This window comes from Anopheles merus, chromosome 2L, assembly GCF_017562075.2.
Source record: "Anopheles merus strain MAF chromosome 2L, AmerM5.1, whole genome shotgun sequence".
Classification (NCBI taxonomy): Eukaryota; Metazoa; Arthropoda; class Insecta; order Diptera; family Culicidae; genus Anopheles; species Anopheles merus.
Window position 1 is genome coordinate 48,581,619 of NC_054083.1, and position 15,786 is coordinate 48,597,404.

The 15,786-nt window shown below is 48.6% G+C and overlaps 5 protein-coding genes across 9 annotated transcripts in view; all 5 read right to left on the reverse strand.

Annotated features, from left to right (window-relative positions):
* LOC121593573 (high affinity cAMP-specific and IBMX-insensitive 3',5'-cyclic phosphodiesterase 8) overlaps positions 1-5,838 on the reverse strand; it is a 141,491-nt gene extending 135,653 nt beyond the window's left edge. For 3 of the 5 annotated variants that reach the window (XM_041916046.1, XM_041916047.1, XM_041916043.1), the window contains exon 1: positions 5,195-5,432. The gene's annotated coding sequence lies outside the window, so the exon portion shown is untranslated. Of the gene's footprint in view, positions 1-5,194; positions 5,433-5,787 lie in introns of those variants that run through there. The other 2 variants (XM_041916045.1, XM_041916050.1) reach the window with 2 other exon arrangements.
* A 2,297-nt stretch (positions 5,839-8,135) lies between these two features.
* LOC121593059 (collagenase-like) lies at positions 8,136-9,225 on the reverse strand. The gene has a single exon (XM_041915097.1). It carries the CDS (start codon positions 9,034-9,036, stop codon positions 8,203-8,205), a length of 834 nt encoding a protein of 277 aa, XP_041771031.1. The 5' UTR covers positions 9,037-9,225; the 3' UTR covers positions 8,136-8,202.
* Positions 9,226-10,869: 1,644 nt separating this feature from the next.
* On the reverse strand, positions 10,870-13,881 carry LOC121593582 (protein lethal(2)denticleless). Its single transcript, XM_041916077.1, has 2 exons — positions 13,631-13,881; positions 10,870-13,514 (listed from the first exon to the last, which is right to left on the reverse strand). Exons 1-2 carry the CDS (start codon positions 13,671-13,673, stop codon positions 11,104-11,106), a joined length of 2,454 nt encoding a protein of 817 aa, XP_041772011.1. The 5' UTR covers positions 13,674-13,881; the 3' UTR covers positions 10,870-11,103.
* Positions 13,882-14,197: 316 nt separating this feature from the next.
* On the reverse strand, positions 14,198-15,147 carry LOC121592194 (L-seryl-tRNA(Sec) kinase). The gene has a single exon (XM_041913579.1). The coding sequence runs from the start codon at positions 15,145-15,147 to the stop codon at positions 14,254-14,256; it is 894 nt and encodes a 297-aa protein (XP_041769513.1). The 3' UTR covers positions 14,198-14,253.
* Positions 15,148-15,221: 74 nt separating this feature from the next.
* LOC121592195 (mitochondrial import inner membrane translocase subunit Tim10B) lies at positions 15,222-15,705 on the reverse strand. The gene is made up of 2 exons (XM_041913580.1): positions 15,624-15,705; positions 15,222-15,566 (listed from the first exon to the last, which is right to left on the reverse strand). The coding sequence occupies exons 1-2, from the start codon at positions 15,642-15,644 to the stop codon at positions 15,222-15,224; spliced, it is 366 nt and encodes a 121-aa protein (XP_041769514.1). The 5' UTR covers positions 15,645-15,705.
* Positions 15,706-15,786: the final 81 nt, after the last annotated feature.

The following is a 15,786-nucleotide window of genomic DNA, read 5'->3' on the forward strand; positions in this document are numbered from 1 at the left end:
CTATTACAGTCAAATAACCATCTACAAAAAAGGGTGTGAAGGGAACACAAACGTACACACATACACATAAACAAGAAAGACGGACGCCTAAATATACGTTCCAGGGGTGTTGTTTTCCTAGTGCTTCGCACACACACACGCAGCGTTTCTCGGCGCGCCCTGTGCACCTTTACACCTGGCCCGGTGCTGCGCTGCGAAAACTGCTCGACCGCTGGGGACTGCTCGAAAAGAACCTTTTTTTTTTAATGACGACACGAGGTACGCTATCGTTTCCCCCGTACTACGCACGGTTACGGCCCGGTCACTTAGATCGTTCTGTTTACCGTTTCCATCCAGCTCGGACACATAAAGCACGGTGAAAATAGAGAGCAAGAGAGAGGGAGAGAGAGAGCGAGTGAGAAAGAGAAACAGCGAGTGGAAAATTACGGCAAACGCGCGTACAGAAAGCGCCCAGAACAAACGCGGTCTTGTGCACGCTTCTGGAACGGTCACAAGCAGAGGCCGCTGTAGAAAGACCTGTACCCCTTTCCCCCGCCAACAATCTATCTTTTTTTTTTTCTCCACGGGTTTATGAGTGGGAGGAAGAGCACATTTGTGTGTGTGTGTGTGTGTATGTGTGGTGCGAAAATGTGGTGTAATTAGTAAACAAACCGTAAACTGGCTACTGTGCTTCTGTGCTCTGCTCTGCACTGCAGCTCCACAAAGTACCCGGTGGGGTACATGGAGGGGTGGAGAACTGATGGGAACAACAGTATGAATGACGGCAAAAGATGAGATGATTTGTGGCAGTCCCTCTCCCGAAAGTGGAGGAATTCGCTGTAATGGTGGGGTTTGGTAGGCAATTTAAATATCACGCTGTATATTGGATTACACAGGAGTACGTTCAGCGAGCATCAACTGGATTGTTGGTTTTTGCTGCTACTTCACTATTGTTTTATAACGTTTTTTGAAGAAAATCTGTGTAATTTCTGAGCGTTTGTATAGAGAAGTCTACCAACGATCGTGTTAAGACCATCATAAGACTGTTTTAAGACCGTTTTAAGACCGTTATAGGGGCGATCCAGTGGTACAGTCCTCAACTCGCACGACTTAACAACATGCTCGTCGTATGTTCAAGCCTCATATGGACCTTGCAACCAACATCTATAAATTACAGAGGTTTATGCATCATAGCTCGGTTTTGGTCCACTTTCATCGTTGGTTTTTGACAGTAAGATGAAAAAGTGGTTATCCACTACCAAACACTTTTCAGAGTCAATTGCCCTTTTTCTGGACAAAATCTAGTGAAAATACACATTGCCATCTCATGAACGTGGCATGGAGTTTTGTATGAGTTGCCAAGAAGGTCCAAAGTTACTTGGCAACTCACACAAAGTCCATAAAGCAACCTTAACTCCCTATCCGCCATACTCCATAGAAATCTCCACCTATAATGGCTACGAAAATCAGAGCTAAGGACCCACCTGTAGTCTATTTAGCCATTTAGATCCAACTGTCAAACTTTTCCCATGGTTTTTTTTTGGTCAACCTCTGGATTAGTCGATCTTTGTATTACATAGACTTTGATTGCGACTGTGGACCTATGGACTTACAAGGACCCTTGTACAAACAAACTTAATAAGTCTCGAAAGCCCATAATGTAAACCATATAAGATCAAAGTATTTCAAATACCGTTTAAAGACCACTATAAGACCGTTTTAAGCCCATCAACTGTCCATAGTCTACCAAAGACCGTTTTAATATAATTATAAGACCTTTTAAGGACCGTTTTAAGACGATCATAAGATCTAAATACATTCAATATGATATCTTCACAAAAAAGACATTTAATTAGGAACATAATGTTCTCCTCGTAGCATTAACACACATTCAAAATCATTGCATTGCTTTCCCTTCCACCTGGATATATTTTTCCTTTTCCTCCAAAACTTCGAAATCTTGCTCAATTCCACAACTCAAAACTGTTCCATTCCCATTCAACCCTCGCCTTCGGGTGCTCCAAAATGCAGCTTCACCTTTTCGCCCTGTTATGTTTTCTTTAAACACCCCCCTCTCAATTCCTCTCATCTCACCCCCCCCCCTCACCCCATTCAATTCACTCAACTCGATATGAAACCCGCGCGACGCTCTAACTGGGATTGATTAGGTGCGATAATGTGTGACAGCAGTAAACAGCAGCAGCAGCAGCCGGTCTAGCAGAGCACCCCGAACACAATCCCGGCGACGGTGGGCAACCCGCGAACCCGCGAATAGAGCAAGAAGAAGAGCAGCGTTTGAGCGAAATAGAAGAAAATAAGAAGAAGAAGAACCCAACAAAACCTTATGGAGTAAACCCTCTGGCACAAACACACACACACGCTAACTACCATTGTGTGTGTGGGTATATTTTTGACTGCTGGGGACGGTGGGATATACACAGGTCTGCGAACGATAAGAAACCGCGCGCGCGGTTACTCTATTTCAAGGGAGCCGTCTTTCTCCCCACTTCCCTCTCTTCTCTCACCTCGACGGGCAAGGGCGTCCTCCTCTGCCACCCTCCCCCCCCCCCCGACACGGGACATCGCTCGTCCGTTAGAAGTGGGTGCGCGTGCGAAAGAAGGCAAGGCACCGGGAGGTTCTTATCCGCAAAATTTACAAGCTCACGGCTGCCGGCAGACGGAACGTGCGTCACTGATAGCCTTGCGGGTGCACCCTAACACCCACCCCCGCATGCTACATCCATCCACACACACACACACACACACACACAACATATACACCGATGAAGATGCCATTTTTAAACCGTTCAACACAGAGCGGCTGGAGCTCGGCGCACCATCGCGTGGTTTGGTTCAGTGATTTTTTTTTTCTACGCCAACCGCTTGTTCGAAATTCGCTTCCCTCTGAGTGTGCTCCCCTGGCGCTGCTTATGCTTTATGTATATTGATCGAGCAACGATCCGCAGCACGATCAGTAGGTGCGCAACAAAAGCGCAGTGGCGGCGAGATATTGGGAAGAGCAGACACAAAAAATCGACGGCAATCGAGCGCCAGCTAACAGCTCACATCGATCACATGGTTTGCTGGTGGTGCGGGAGCGTGATAAGATGAGACGAGATCTCATCTCACCGCGCCACCACCACCACCACCACCATCACGCGAGGCAACAAGAGCATCGTAATCAGTGGCCCTAAGTGTGGCTAGTGATGGTGCGAAAACTGTTAACCAATACACTGATGCTTTTCTCGCAAACACGCCGTGCCGTTAGTGCGGCCGGATCAGGCCTGATCGTTCCCCTACACACAAATGGCAAGCAGCAGCAGCAGCAGCAGCAGCAATTGAACTGACGTAGGATAATACAATGCAAACCGGCCTTCTTTTTGGCTTTGTGGAACACACTGCATGAGTGAGTGCGCTATCTAAAAAGGCATTAGTGTACGTTTGCATCTCTAACACACACGTGCACTCGGATCGCATCACAAATGGGTTTAAACTACCAGGACAATGGCAAAAACGACAACCTGTAATTCGTTTGCTGTCGAACGAATCTGCAATGATTGGAGCACACACACACACACACACACACCACGGAGGACACCACAAAGAGCTCACAGCTTTCGTCGTTTGCTATTCTTGATTTATCGCAAACGAACGAACCAGTGTGCCAATCGTAATTTCTGTAATTTCGTGCACTCCCCACACACACACACACACAGACTGCTGTGTGCTTTAAAAGACGAGCTACACGCGACATAAGGCATAACGGAGCAAGGCAGGGAACTCAACAGTAACGCAGGTTCGAATGCAATTGAAACACAAAAGCGGAAAAGTATCCTTTCCTCTGTTTTTTGTTCTTCCTTCCCTTGTGGGTGCCTTTTGTACACGAGCGCGTTACTTCTAGCGGGGAGGCCGAAGAACAGGCCCCTTAGTAGAACAGTGACTGTGTGTGTGTGTGTGGGTGTGTGTACTTACATTGACACAGAGCCACTGTGGGAAAGGAACATGTGGTGGTCGTCCCTTTTTAGTTCGACACGAAAGGGAAAGATGTTGAGGTAAGGTAAGCAAGGGCAGCACAAGAACTCGGTCGAGAAGGTCTGCTCACAGCTGTGAGCTGTAAAAGGAAGCAATATTCAGATGGAAAGGAACACAGGCATTACAGCCCAAGCGTCCTTGGAGGATTGGAGACTGAGGAGTAAAGAGAAAAAGCAAGAGTGAGGCAATGGGATAGTAGGGCCTTATAGGCTCACTCGATGTGTCAGTGCGGCAATGATCTTCCACTCATCACGCGGTGTTTGCCCAAACGAAAGTGGACTCGATCGGTAACAAGATCATTCGGTGAGTTCTAGCCCCGTTCGATGTGTTACCGCACACGGTAATGAGGAGGGGAGTAAAGTAAAAACACCCAAAAACCCACTTCTGCATTGCAACGAACGAGAGAAACACTGTGCTGATTACACCGCCTGTTTGCTGGCATTTTCTACCAACACAAACCATTTTCACTTCACTTTTACACTCTCTTTCTCTAGCCCCAGCTCTCGGCGGCATCATCAGCGGACCCTAAAACGTGAGTGTGTGTGTGTGTGTGTGTGTGTGTGTGTGTGTGTGTGTGTGTGTGTGTGTGTGTGTGTGTGTGTGTGTGTGTGTGTGTGTGTGTGTGGCGTCACGGTTTATGGTCACATCGCCGGTTCCGCGGCTAATCAGCACACACCTGACGATGGAGAGCGAGAACGAGAGAGCTCGAGGCAGCCGGAGCAGCAGCAACGGCAGAGGAGCGAGGGCGCGTTAACACGTACGGTAAAGGCCTCGCCACCTCGCCCTCCGGATGCAAAAGGTGCGAATACCCTCCCGCCGCCGGTCTCACATACCCACACACAATCACACACACCCAAGTTTACAAATCTTCCCGTCAAACGGTTGATGTTGTGCTTCTTGCCTTGCCTCACAACGAAACACACACACATTACGAGCACGGCGATAAGGGCAAAAGTGGTCGACGAGGAGGAGATGGGAGTGAAGGAAAGCAGGGCAATCCCCCTTCTCATTTAGAACCCGTGAAACGAATCACGAACACCTTCTTTTCTTCACGTCACGCTCGTTCGTGCGTAAGCTGTTTGCGTATTATTTCTTTTCCTCTTCTGTTGCGCTCTACTATTACAACACATGCTTATTTTTGGGCAAAAAAAAGAAAGAAACTGCAATTACGAGATGCGCGTACCGTTCGGCTCTTCTTTTTTTTGGCTTTTAAATGTGGAGCAACAAAACTTTAAACTCCTCGTGTATTCGATACATACACGCACAGACACACACACACGCACACGCGCGTAACACGGTCTCACACACTGATGCGCACGTGCACAGAGACACACGGACGCGGACGACCGCTCGATTGCAGCAACGCGAGAATACTGACTTCGCGGCAAGGTGAATTCGCAAACAAAAACGCGCACCGTCGTCGCTGCCACGGCCGCCGCCGCCGCCGGCTCGCGGGTTCTGCTCGTTTCGTCGATCCGCCCGATCAGCCCCGACGACGACGACGACGACGACCCGCCGGACGGACGGACGGAGGAATTGGCATCGGTTCCTTTTTGCCCGTCTGGCTAGGCGGTCGATGCGTGTTACTGGCGTGTTAAGGTAGCGATGAGCACAACAGCACCCTTCCCACGTGTTCACGGAAAAGTAGAAAGTAATAACTTATATTTCTTGCATTTTTTTTTACACAAAATACCACAAATCACACTTTAACGTTTAGATTGTAAATAAAATCTACACAAAATAACAGAAATTAACGTTACTCATCAAAAGTCACACCTTTGCTCCACGTTCACGTAAACGCTACTTCCACCACCGTCGTCAGTGTTGCTTCTACTCGCCTACTACCACTCACAAACCTCCGTCATCACTGCTACTTAGTCGACTCGGCAACGTACGGTCACTCACGCGCTCGTCTATGTACGCGCGTACGCCGACGAAGACGAAGGTGAAACCGCGTGTGCGCGCGTATCGTACCGCGTGGCTGGCTCTGTTGCGTGAGTTTCCGATAGCTGGGCGAGTGAACGCGCGGCATTAGAACGTGCAAAAGTGAGCCATTCCGTGAGCTAATTAGCTCACTTGCGGGTTCACTAGCTTGACTTTCGGTTTATTAAGTGGTTGATTTGAAAAGCATTCATACCTGGACCTACTGATGGGAGCATTTTTTAACAGGTTGGACGAAGCTTGCACAGTGATTTAGCAGCTTCTTTATGAGCAAAAGCGTTGATACGTTCGTGGAATGTTTTTAATTTACTTTCCATTGTTTTTTAGCTTTTTGGTCTTTATGACATTTGAGAGAAGATTTGTTTAACTTTATATTTTAACTTATTTTTTTTATATTACTAATTTTTTATATATTAATTTTAATGAATAAACAACTGGAAAAAGAAGAATGCCATGTACTGCCTCATTTTTTTTGTAAGAAAAATTGCAAAAAAGCTAAAGCAACTTTTGCATAATTTTACATTTTCTGCTTCTTTTTCAGTCAACCTTTTTCCCATTTATTAGCACAAAACCTTTCCATTTCGTGCTGCAGAAACGCATACAGTAAGCTCAACTAACAGCAAAGCCATAAAAATACTACCAAACCACCTGAGGCTTCGCTAAGATAGTTTTAGTGGCCAACACTTTATGAATAAAAAGGCAGCATCGCCCGAAGTAGCGACCAGTGTTGTTAACTGTTGACATTTTTCATGACAGTCACCGTAAACAGCCGGTCAAAATATTTTTTGGCTGATGACATTCAATGCTTCCACGACACGACTGTCATTAAACGAAATTCATTCGTGTCGCTACCGTCAGGGCTGATGCAGTGACATGAAATGTAAACAATGTAGTATGAATGTCATTTGACATTTTTTGAACAACACATATCGATACGATCGGAGGATTATGAAGTGTATCGTCGCTGAATATGGGGATTCTAGTGAAATAGCAAAAACTAGTGAAATGAAAGCCTTTGCACCGCACGCTCTGTTGTAGTTTGACATGAATACGGCCGTTTTACAATACGACACAGTTCACTACTCATACAGGTTGGCGAATGTCAAATGAATGTATCTTGAAAATGTCTTCATGTCAAATGACATTTTTTGACGGGAATGTCAAATGACAGAGAGAGATGGGAATGGGAAGCTTCAAATCGAATGAATGTTTACAATTTTATGTCGATGAACGTCACCGTTCGCAACACTGGTAGCGACCAACCTGTGGCATGTGCCCGGACGCGTAACGTATCGGGCTTCCAGTATGGCCGGAGCGTCCACTATATGCATCCCTTTCGCCCGTCCCGATCAACAGGCGTCACACGGTGGCAAATGCTAGTGGAAGCTGCAGCCAACGATGAACCACACAGCTGGCAGCGCTTTGACACGATTGAGTGCCCGATTCACGCCAGAACGTGAGAGCAGCATCTGTTGAATGTCGTGGCTCGTGTGTGTTTGATGCGCAAGCGTTACTTGTACAGTTTTCCCCCAACAGACGACGACACAGCAAATCTGCTTTGACACAAAGCAATCGACTGGTGACTGGTTTTTTTTAGACGTGCGGTACAAAACCGCACACGCCCGAAGACGCCTGTTGCATCGAATCCGAATGGAACTCATCAGCAAAAAAGGTTTAACAAGAAAGCAGCGCCGAATCATCTCACATCATGCTACTGATTACATCTCACGACTCATCAATCCATTTTTTCTGTGTTACTCACTAATTTTCTTTTCCCATTCTAATCTATTCTCCATAATCCTCCTCAGTTTTGGTTTAAAAAAAACCCCCCACCCGCTATGGAGGCGCCCGGTGTTTTACGACGCGGAACGCATGGTGCGCCCCACGATTAAATGCACACGTGCTGCGCGCTTTGTTTATGAACCACAGCCGGGCTGTGCGTATTTGCTTTTATTAGATGATTTGATGCCTTTCCGAACGGGTGTTTATTTAGAGTGCTTAAATCGATCAGGTGGATCGGAGATGGGTGTTGTTTATGTTGTCGGATCGGGGTCTGTTTTCATTTCAGGGCGCCTTTCCCCCACCTTTTTTTCGATTATTGGTTTGCAGAAATTAAGCAATAAGCATACCAGCAATTGTTTTATTTTTCAACTTTATATGTTTATTTATTTTTGATTGTGGAATTTTTTTATACACACAAAAGCAGTTTAATTGCCTACATCACACATAGAGCCGGGACGCGTTCCAATTTTATTGGCCTTCCATCGACAACACCTCGCGCACCCACGTGGCATGCTCGCGCATCTCCTGCAGCGCGCCCGGGTTACCCTGGCTGCACGCAAACGTCTGCCCGAAGCTGGCCAAACCAAGCAGCACGTACTCCTGCAGCCGACCCTCCTTGCGCACCAGCGGGCTGCCCACGTCACTCACACAGTTGCGCTCGTGGTCCGCCTCCTGCGCACAGAACCGTCCCGTGCCGGGCATCACGAAGTCAAACTCCGCCTGGCAAGCCTCCAGCTCCAGCACCACCAACCGCATGTACTGCAGCCCATCGGCAGCACCGTCCGTACCGTAGTCCATCAAACCGTACCCGCTCGTCAGCACTTCCTGCCCCACGTACTGGTCCTCATCCGCCTCCGGCAAACGCACCGGCTTTACCCACGGCGGAAGACGCACAGCCTCATCGGTAAATCGCACCACGGCCACATCGTTCACGAACGTTTCCGCATCGTACCCGTCGCGGACGGTAAACTCGACGGCCGTAAACACGTACCGGAACTTGTCGGACTCGTCCGCAAGCAGACAGTTCGAGCCGAGATGTACCTCGACGGAGCTGCTACCGACAACGCACTGCGCCACCGTGACCACGTGCCTTTCGTCGACCAGTGCACCGCTGCAGTGGCGTGTTTCGTCCTCACCGAAGCGCACGACCAGCAGGGCATGGTGTGGAAACTGGCCAGCGTACGCCGGTCTACCGTTGGCGGTTACGTTCTCATTGCCCGACGGGTTACAGTGCAGTGCGACGATCTCGGCTGCGGGCAGGACACATCCCAAGACGAGCAGCAGCAGCGTGGATGACTTCATTGTAGTGGAGCGGTTGTGATTGACTTGAAGGAACTAAGTGTACTGAGTGGGACAGAGCGCGCTGAAGTCTTTTATAAGTCGGCGCACTTTCGCTTTTGCTGTGGGGGTTGAATCACCTGTTCTTGAAGAGTCTCAAAAACAAATCTAACCAACCACTTCAGGAGCACTTCATTCCTAGACAAGCGCCTGTTCGAGTGGTTCGAGTTTACACGAGCTCGCCCGTTACCAGGGTCTGTTATGATAGAAGTAACTTAAGCCATAACATCTTATCTAACATTCGGAAGGAATTGAACGTAAACAAGCAACTAAAGCATCGCTATGCGCAGGTGCAAAAGTATTTTCGAAAAAATAGTACATACAATTCTAGCAGCATTTGATTTGTTCCGAAGCGATCCACCGTAAACCAATCTTGTTGAGTCGACTTCAGCCGTCTTCAGTCGACTATGCACAATATCTTGCTAGCAAAACTCACAAAACATGGAGTCAAAGCAAACGTGCTGAAAACTTTCACCGCTGGTGCACACGCACCTCATCATCTGCAGCTTTGTGTTGAAAAATGCCGAGTCTTATCATTTAAGAGAGCTCTCGCGAACCTTCTCGGTACAGCTACAACGTTGACGGAATGCCCATTAAAGCCGTTAATCTTATTAGGTAATCTTGGAATCATCCTTGACACGAAACCAACGTTTAACCAACACGCAGAGGAAATCGAATCCCAGCTTCTAGGATTGGTTCAACGAGTGGATAGAGATTTTAGGGACCCAATGTGTGTAAAGGCTGTGTATTGCAGTATCCTTCCATTCAGCGATTGATTATGCGCAGGTTGTTGGGAAGCCATCAGCTCTGCGCTTATGCTTTGCGTCTTCTCCCATAGCAACCAGGCAGTCTATAGCCATCCTACCGAGCACGCCTAAAGCTTCTTGAGTTGAGAAAACTAAACGACAGGCGTCTGCCTATAGCGCATCCCTACTCTAACGACTGGACCTTTATGCTCCGACGACCCCTTCTACGTCCACGACCTCTCCTTAATGTCCCTCGTCGCCGTACGAATTATGGCACAGGAGACCCCATCATTTATATCACTTAAGTCTTTTAAAGACCGCATTTGCGCCAGGATATAGTCGATCAGTTAAATTAGAAACCTAAGTTAAGTTAGCACCTAAGAAAATTCATCAGGACTGTAACTGTTCATTGAATAAAGATTTAAAAATAATAATAATAATAATAATAATAATAATAATAATAATAATAATAATAATAATTATAACAATAATTATTATTATAATTATAATAATAGTAATAATAATAATAATAATGATATAATAATAAGAATAATAATAATAAAAGGGGGTAGAGTTTTTGTCAAATGCATTTTGTGATTTTTATTGTCCCATCCTGGTTGTAGTGTCCGTCGATTCCGTGTTCACCCGAACAAACAATTCCATTATGGTCCAAACAGGCACACTTCACTAGTTCATCACAATTCATCACTCTCTCTCTCTCTCTTTCTGTCCCTTCTGTGTTATTTACATACATTCTTTCCACCTTCCCATTTGCCAAACAGTTTATCCTTTTGATGATAAATTTCTTTTTAAAAAAACGTTCAATAAACAGAAATAAAAGAGTTCTCTTTGTTCGCTAGTAAATGCGCGTAAAGGAAGTTGATTAGTAGTAGATTAGTCGCAAGCAATAGCGTGTGCGTGTGTGTGTGTGTGTGTTTAAAAGTAAAAGCATGATCAAATCTTTATGGCGCGTATACAGATCATTCGAATGATTGTTTCGTGAATAAAAGGAAAGATTAGATCCGTGTAAGTGGGGGGCGTGTTAGTTTTCTTCGCATTTCGAAAGCGAATAGTATTCTCAAATTCTATGTACATGTTGCATTGTCTCGTCCCTTTAACGCGGAACGTTACGGGGGAAGAACTTTCGCTTACAAACTAATCCTTAAATAGCTATAAAAATCTGAAAAACCAAGAGGTATTGGAGGTTACACTTCCTCTGTGTGTTGTGGTCTGAAACGTGCGAAGCAAGCTGCTTCTTTAGGCACACAATACCCATTACGCAAAGTCAGTTGGATGCCTGCGCGTTGGTCCGGCTGGTGGGTGTCGTCACCGTAAGAAAGCGCCTGATCGAAGCCGTCTCCGAGGTGACCGGTAGCACACCCCGCATACCATTCGTCGAGTACCGTCGGCTTCGGGGCGTTGTCCGTGTACCGCGCAGCTGCCCTGTGTCGTCACCGTGCTCACCGTGTGGACTGCTGCTCGAATTCCACGCCCAGGATGATCGCCGCCGTGGCGTGGTCGGTGTTTCTGAGCTGCTGCTCGAAGCCGCATTTCCCGGAAGGTGATTCGTTTCCTGCTGCTGGTGTTTGTTCTCACTCGGCCCTACACTACTAGCCACTGTCCCTCCACCACCCTCATCACCACACGATTTCAAGTGCTGAAGCCGTGGCGAGAGCAGCTGCGATGCCGTCACCCGCTCCATTGCCGTGCCGTAGCTGTTCTCGATGCCCTTTGCCGCCTGGAGCTGCTTCTGCTTCCGGATCTTGGTCAGCCAGTCGATGTGCTCGCGTAGCTTTCGCTTCACGGCAACACCACCACCGCCACTTCCGGAACCTTCACCGACTGTCGAACCATTGGTCTGTCCTACCACTACCCCATCGCCCCGCTCACTGCCACCGGATGCGGCCAGCACGTTCACCAGGTGTGGCGCTTCCCCGTCGATCACAAAGTTCGGCAGGATCAGGTTCAACGTGGGCGATGCGCAACGATGCGCCAGCGATGAGGGTGGTTGGTCCGGCGAGCGGATGTTGAGGTTCGCGGTGGCTAGCGGCGATTTGCACGGCGACAGTCCGACCGTCGTCAGCTCATCCGTCGCTTCCAGTATCACGTTGAGGCTGCGCGACGAGGACGAGCTGGCGGCGATCTCGAGCGCGGTAAAGCTAAAGGACGATTTGGAGTTGGCGGGACTGAATAGGCGACGGCCGCGGCCTTCCTCACGGTACGATCGCTTCACCGGTGGACAGCTTTGCCCGTCCTTGTCGGCCATTTCCGAGAACGAACGCTTGCCGGGCCGTTCGGACGATGTCGCACCGGCACTGAAGCAACCGCCCGCACTCATCTTAAACGCTGCGCCGGATGCTTTCGGCGTGCGGGTCGGGTCGACCTGCGTGCTCGGTGTCGTTTCGTTTCGCTGCACCAACCCACGCACCGAGCGGGGCGTAAATTCGAGCGCCTTGAGCCGCTGCTTTTCTGCCTGGTCCGAGCGGTACGAGTCGCAATACTCCGCCGTGCCGCGGAGCTGCTGCTGCTCGTCCGAATCCATCTCTTCCGGCCCGATGCGCCACACCTTGTGGCGCGCATCGTCACTGCACGTCACTAGGCGCACGTCGCGGTCACTCTGCATCCAGGCCACGCTCGTCACCTCGGCCGAGTGGCCGGACAGCTTCACCAGCGGGTTCGGGTTGTCCACGTTCCAGATGTAGCAGCGCTCGTCGCTCGACCCGCTGATCAGGTACTGGCCGTCCGAGCTGAGCGCCGCCTTCACGTAGAACGTGCCGTTGTTAAAGCCACCGTACCGCTGCAGCGGCTTCCCATCGTACGACGAGATGTTGTAGCAGTAGATGTGATTGTCCATGCAGTTCACGTACAGCCGGTGCCGCCGCTCGTCGATCGCCAGATTGGTGAAGCCCTTCAGCGTCGTCGTGCCGGCGTAGGAAAAGCTGTACTTTGGCATCGGTTCCCGCTGGTGGCTGGTGTAGTGGCGGCGCGTATCCCACACCTTCACCACACCGTCGCCCGCACCGCACGAGATCAGCGTGTTGCCGTCCTGGAACGCGAGCCCCGTAATGCTGCTGCTGCAGCCCTGCGTCGGTATCTTTGGCGTTTGGCGTGTTCGCTTGCGGTGCGAGAGCGGTGTGCCCGGGCCACCGGCATGCCCGCTGTAGATGCAGTTGTCCGCCCGCGGGATCATGTCCAACCCGACCTGCGCCCGGATGTCCCAGATCAGTATCGCACCGTCCCGTCCGCCCGTCGCAAACACGGCCGAATCGTCCCGCCGGAACGCGACCGTCTTGACCGAGCGCGAGTGGCCGCGGAACGTTTGCGTGCACAGCATTTCCGACTCGCCGAGCGTCCACAGCTTCGCGGTGTGGTCGCCCGAAGCCGTCACCAGCTTCATGTCTCCGGGCATCCACTCGAGATCGAACACCGCATTGTAGTGGCACTGGATTCCTTCCAGTGCCCGCTCACCACCCGGTTCCCGGTTCGTGAGGTTCGTATCTTGCAGCGCTATCTTGCCATCCTCGTTTGCGATCGCCAGTATGTGCTGCTTGCCCTGGCATTTGGAAAATTTGGCCGCCAGGATCGGAGGCGATGGGTTGTAGTCGGCCGAGAAGGTGGAGGGCGTAATACCGTTCCAGCTGTCCCGCTCGTGCACCTGCAACCGGCACAGGGGGGCATCATACTGAGAGGCGAAACCTACGGGGGACAGAAACGGGGAAACAATCAAACACCACACGACGACGGGGCGTATCCGCCGGTTTGTGCCCGCGCGCGCACTACAGGAATATTCCCGAGAAATTCACATCACTTACCGCTGCCCGACTCGCGGTTCCGCAAATTCAACACTGTATTCATGAATAAAAACAGAAGCTTTCTTCGGTCTATCGGACCTCCAACAGCAAAGGCATGCGCACCACACACTTGCAGACGATTAGACCGATTTGGGAGAAGTGATTTCCCGCCCAATGTACGCTGTTATCTTCCACATCGCAGCGAAGAAACGCGCGAAAGAAAAGCGGGCAAACAAACCTGGGAAAAGCGCGTAAATATTTTGACTCCAGCTGTCAAGATGGCGACACTGGCAGCGCTAGCTGTCAAACAGTGGGATGTGCGCCGTTGGGTTTTGAAAACAATATATAGCTTTTCCCTGCTTTATTCGGTTATTTTCACACAAAAAAGAATGTATTTGAGAAATCAATAAAACTGCTGCTGTTTGTGCACTTCATTCGCTTTTATTGCGCGGTAAAATTTACAATTGAAGTGATTCCTGCACATTGCCGTTGCGTTGTGTCACCCTGTGTCATGCAGCCACGGATAATCGGGAGGTTTTTCTTCTTTCAAATGAAACGCTTTTTACCGCAAGTCTTTTCACGCTTGGATGATTTTCATTATTATGCTTTATTGAACATTCTTAAATTTACGAAAAAAAAATGAATTAGAATAAGTCCTCTACAATGTTATTCATCATTTCCTCCGCTACATCAAGCTCTCGCGTTCGAATCTGCTCCAGTACGTACTTTTTCCTTTCTTGCAGCACTTTGGCGTACGACTGCAAGTTTTGCTTCGTTGCCGCCATCGAATCTTTCGCCTCGGAGATCTTTTTCGATACCAATTTTCTCAAAATAATGTCTACCTTGTGGACGTTCGACTGTTCCATCGGTTCTGCTACCATCTGTACTGCTGGGCTTTCCTGAGGATGTTCAAAGCAATATTGTATCTTTGTCACAATGAGTTCGTAATCGATACTGTTGCCGTTAATTGTTATGAAATCATGCTCTTGGTGGTAAAGCTTGTCGCATGGTTTTTCCAAACGCGCCCACATACGATTGATAACATCTTCACCGATTGGATGGGCTCTTTCCCGATTTCGTTCCAGAGCAAGCGAAAGAGACGTGTCGAAATAGGATTCGAAATAACCGATGGAAAGTTTCCGAGCAATTTTTTGCCATTCTACGCGCATACTTCTGTAGTAGTTATTATCATCGATTAGAAACACAACGTCAGAGTGCATTAGGCTTGAAGAAATGCACAATTCATGTTTAAATTCTTGACGCCAACGAAACAACGCTTCATCTAGTCGAGACTGATCGTTCTCCTTCAGGGCATGTATGATCATTTCAATGTAAGTTGATAGCTTCTGACGGCTCGCTTTGTACAAACCGGCCACATCCCGAAACGTATCATAATGACGATCTATCTTGATGTACGAATCATAACATACGTGAACAACTTCAAACCTTCGGCCCGGTAACGCAACGAGCTGCTGACAGTAGGTGCTTTTCCCTGACCCCGGGATGCCGACGAGCACGTTCAAACATATTCTAGCCATTTTGTAAGTGTAACTAAAAAACGATATAAAATTAAATCACTAAGCATTAGCCAGGCGGTGGTGGCATGGCTCTATTATGCTACGGAAGGTTCTGTAGAGTTTGATGCGGTGGCCACTTCGGGCGTTGCTGGAACTGCTGCTGCTGCTGCTGCTTGTTGCTCTTGCTGTTGCTGCTGCTGGGCTTCGGCTACCATTTTTGCCTGCTGTGTCTCCACCTCAGCCAACCGGCGCTGGTTAATGTCCGACTGCACGCCAACGTACACTTTCAACAATCGCTGATTTACGTTCGTAAACTTTAGCACACAATTATCAGCGCACGATACTTCCTCGCGCGTCAGATCCCGGCCGAACAGATTGTCCACGCAGGAGTTAAAACACATGTCGGTGATTTTGTTGTACAGTTGCAGAAAATCTTTGATCTGAAATAGAAAAGGAATAAGACCAGTGGCAACAAATAACGAAATATTTCGACTTACATTCCGTAATTCGTAATCCATTCTTGCGGCGCTGCTATTTACAGAGGTTTTTTTGGTTTGTTTACATGTTATTTAATCGAACACATGCTTTTGACAGTTCCTTGTAAAGCGGTTCGAGCAGTTTTTAGGGGTGTAAGTGCTCGAAATAGAGTTTTTCGTGTTT

Coding starts and splice junctions, on each gene's coding strand:
- LOC121593059 (XM_041915097.1), bottom strand. CDS start 9,036: ATGAAGTCATCCACGCTGCTGCTGCTCGTCTTGGGATGTGTCCTGCCC.
- LOC121593582 (XM_041916077.1), bottom strand. CDS start 13,673: ATGAATACAGTGTTGAATTTGCGGAACCGCGAGTCGGGCAGCG. Junction 13,515..13,630: donor GAACCGCGAGTCGGGCAGCG/GTAAGTGATGTG, acceptor TGTCCCCCGTAG/GTTTCGCCTCTCAGTATGAT.
- LOC121592194 (XM_041913579.1), bottom strand. CDS start 15,147: ATGGCTAGAATATGTTTGAACGTGCTCGTCGGCATCCCGGGGTCAGGG.
- LOC121592195 (XM_041913580.1), bottom strand. CDS start 15,644: ATGGATTACGAATTACGGAAT. Junction 15,567..15,623: donor TGGATTACGAATTACGGAAT/GTAAGTCGAAAT, acceptor TTTCTATTTCAG/ATCAAAGATTTTCTGCAACT.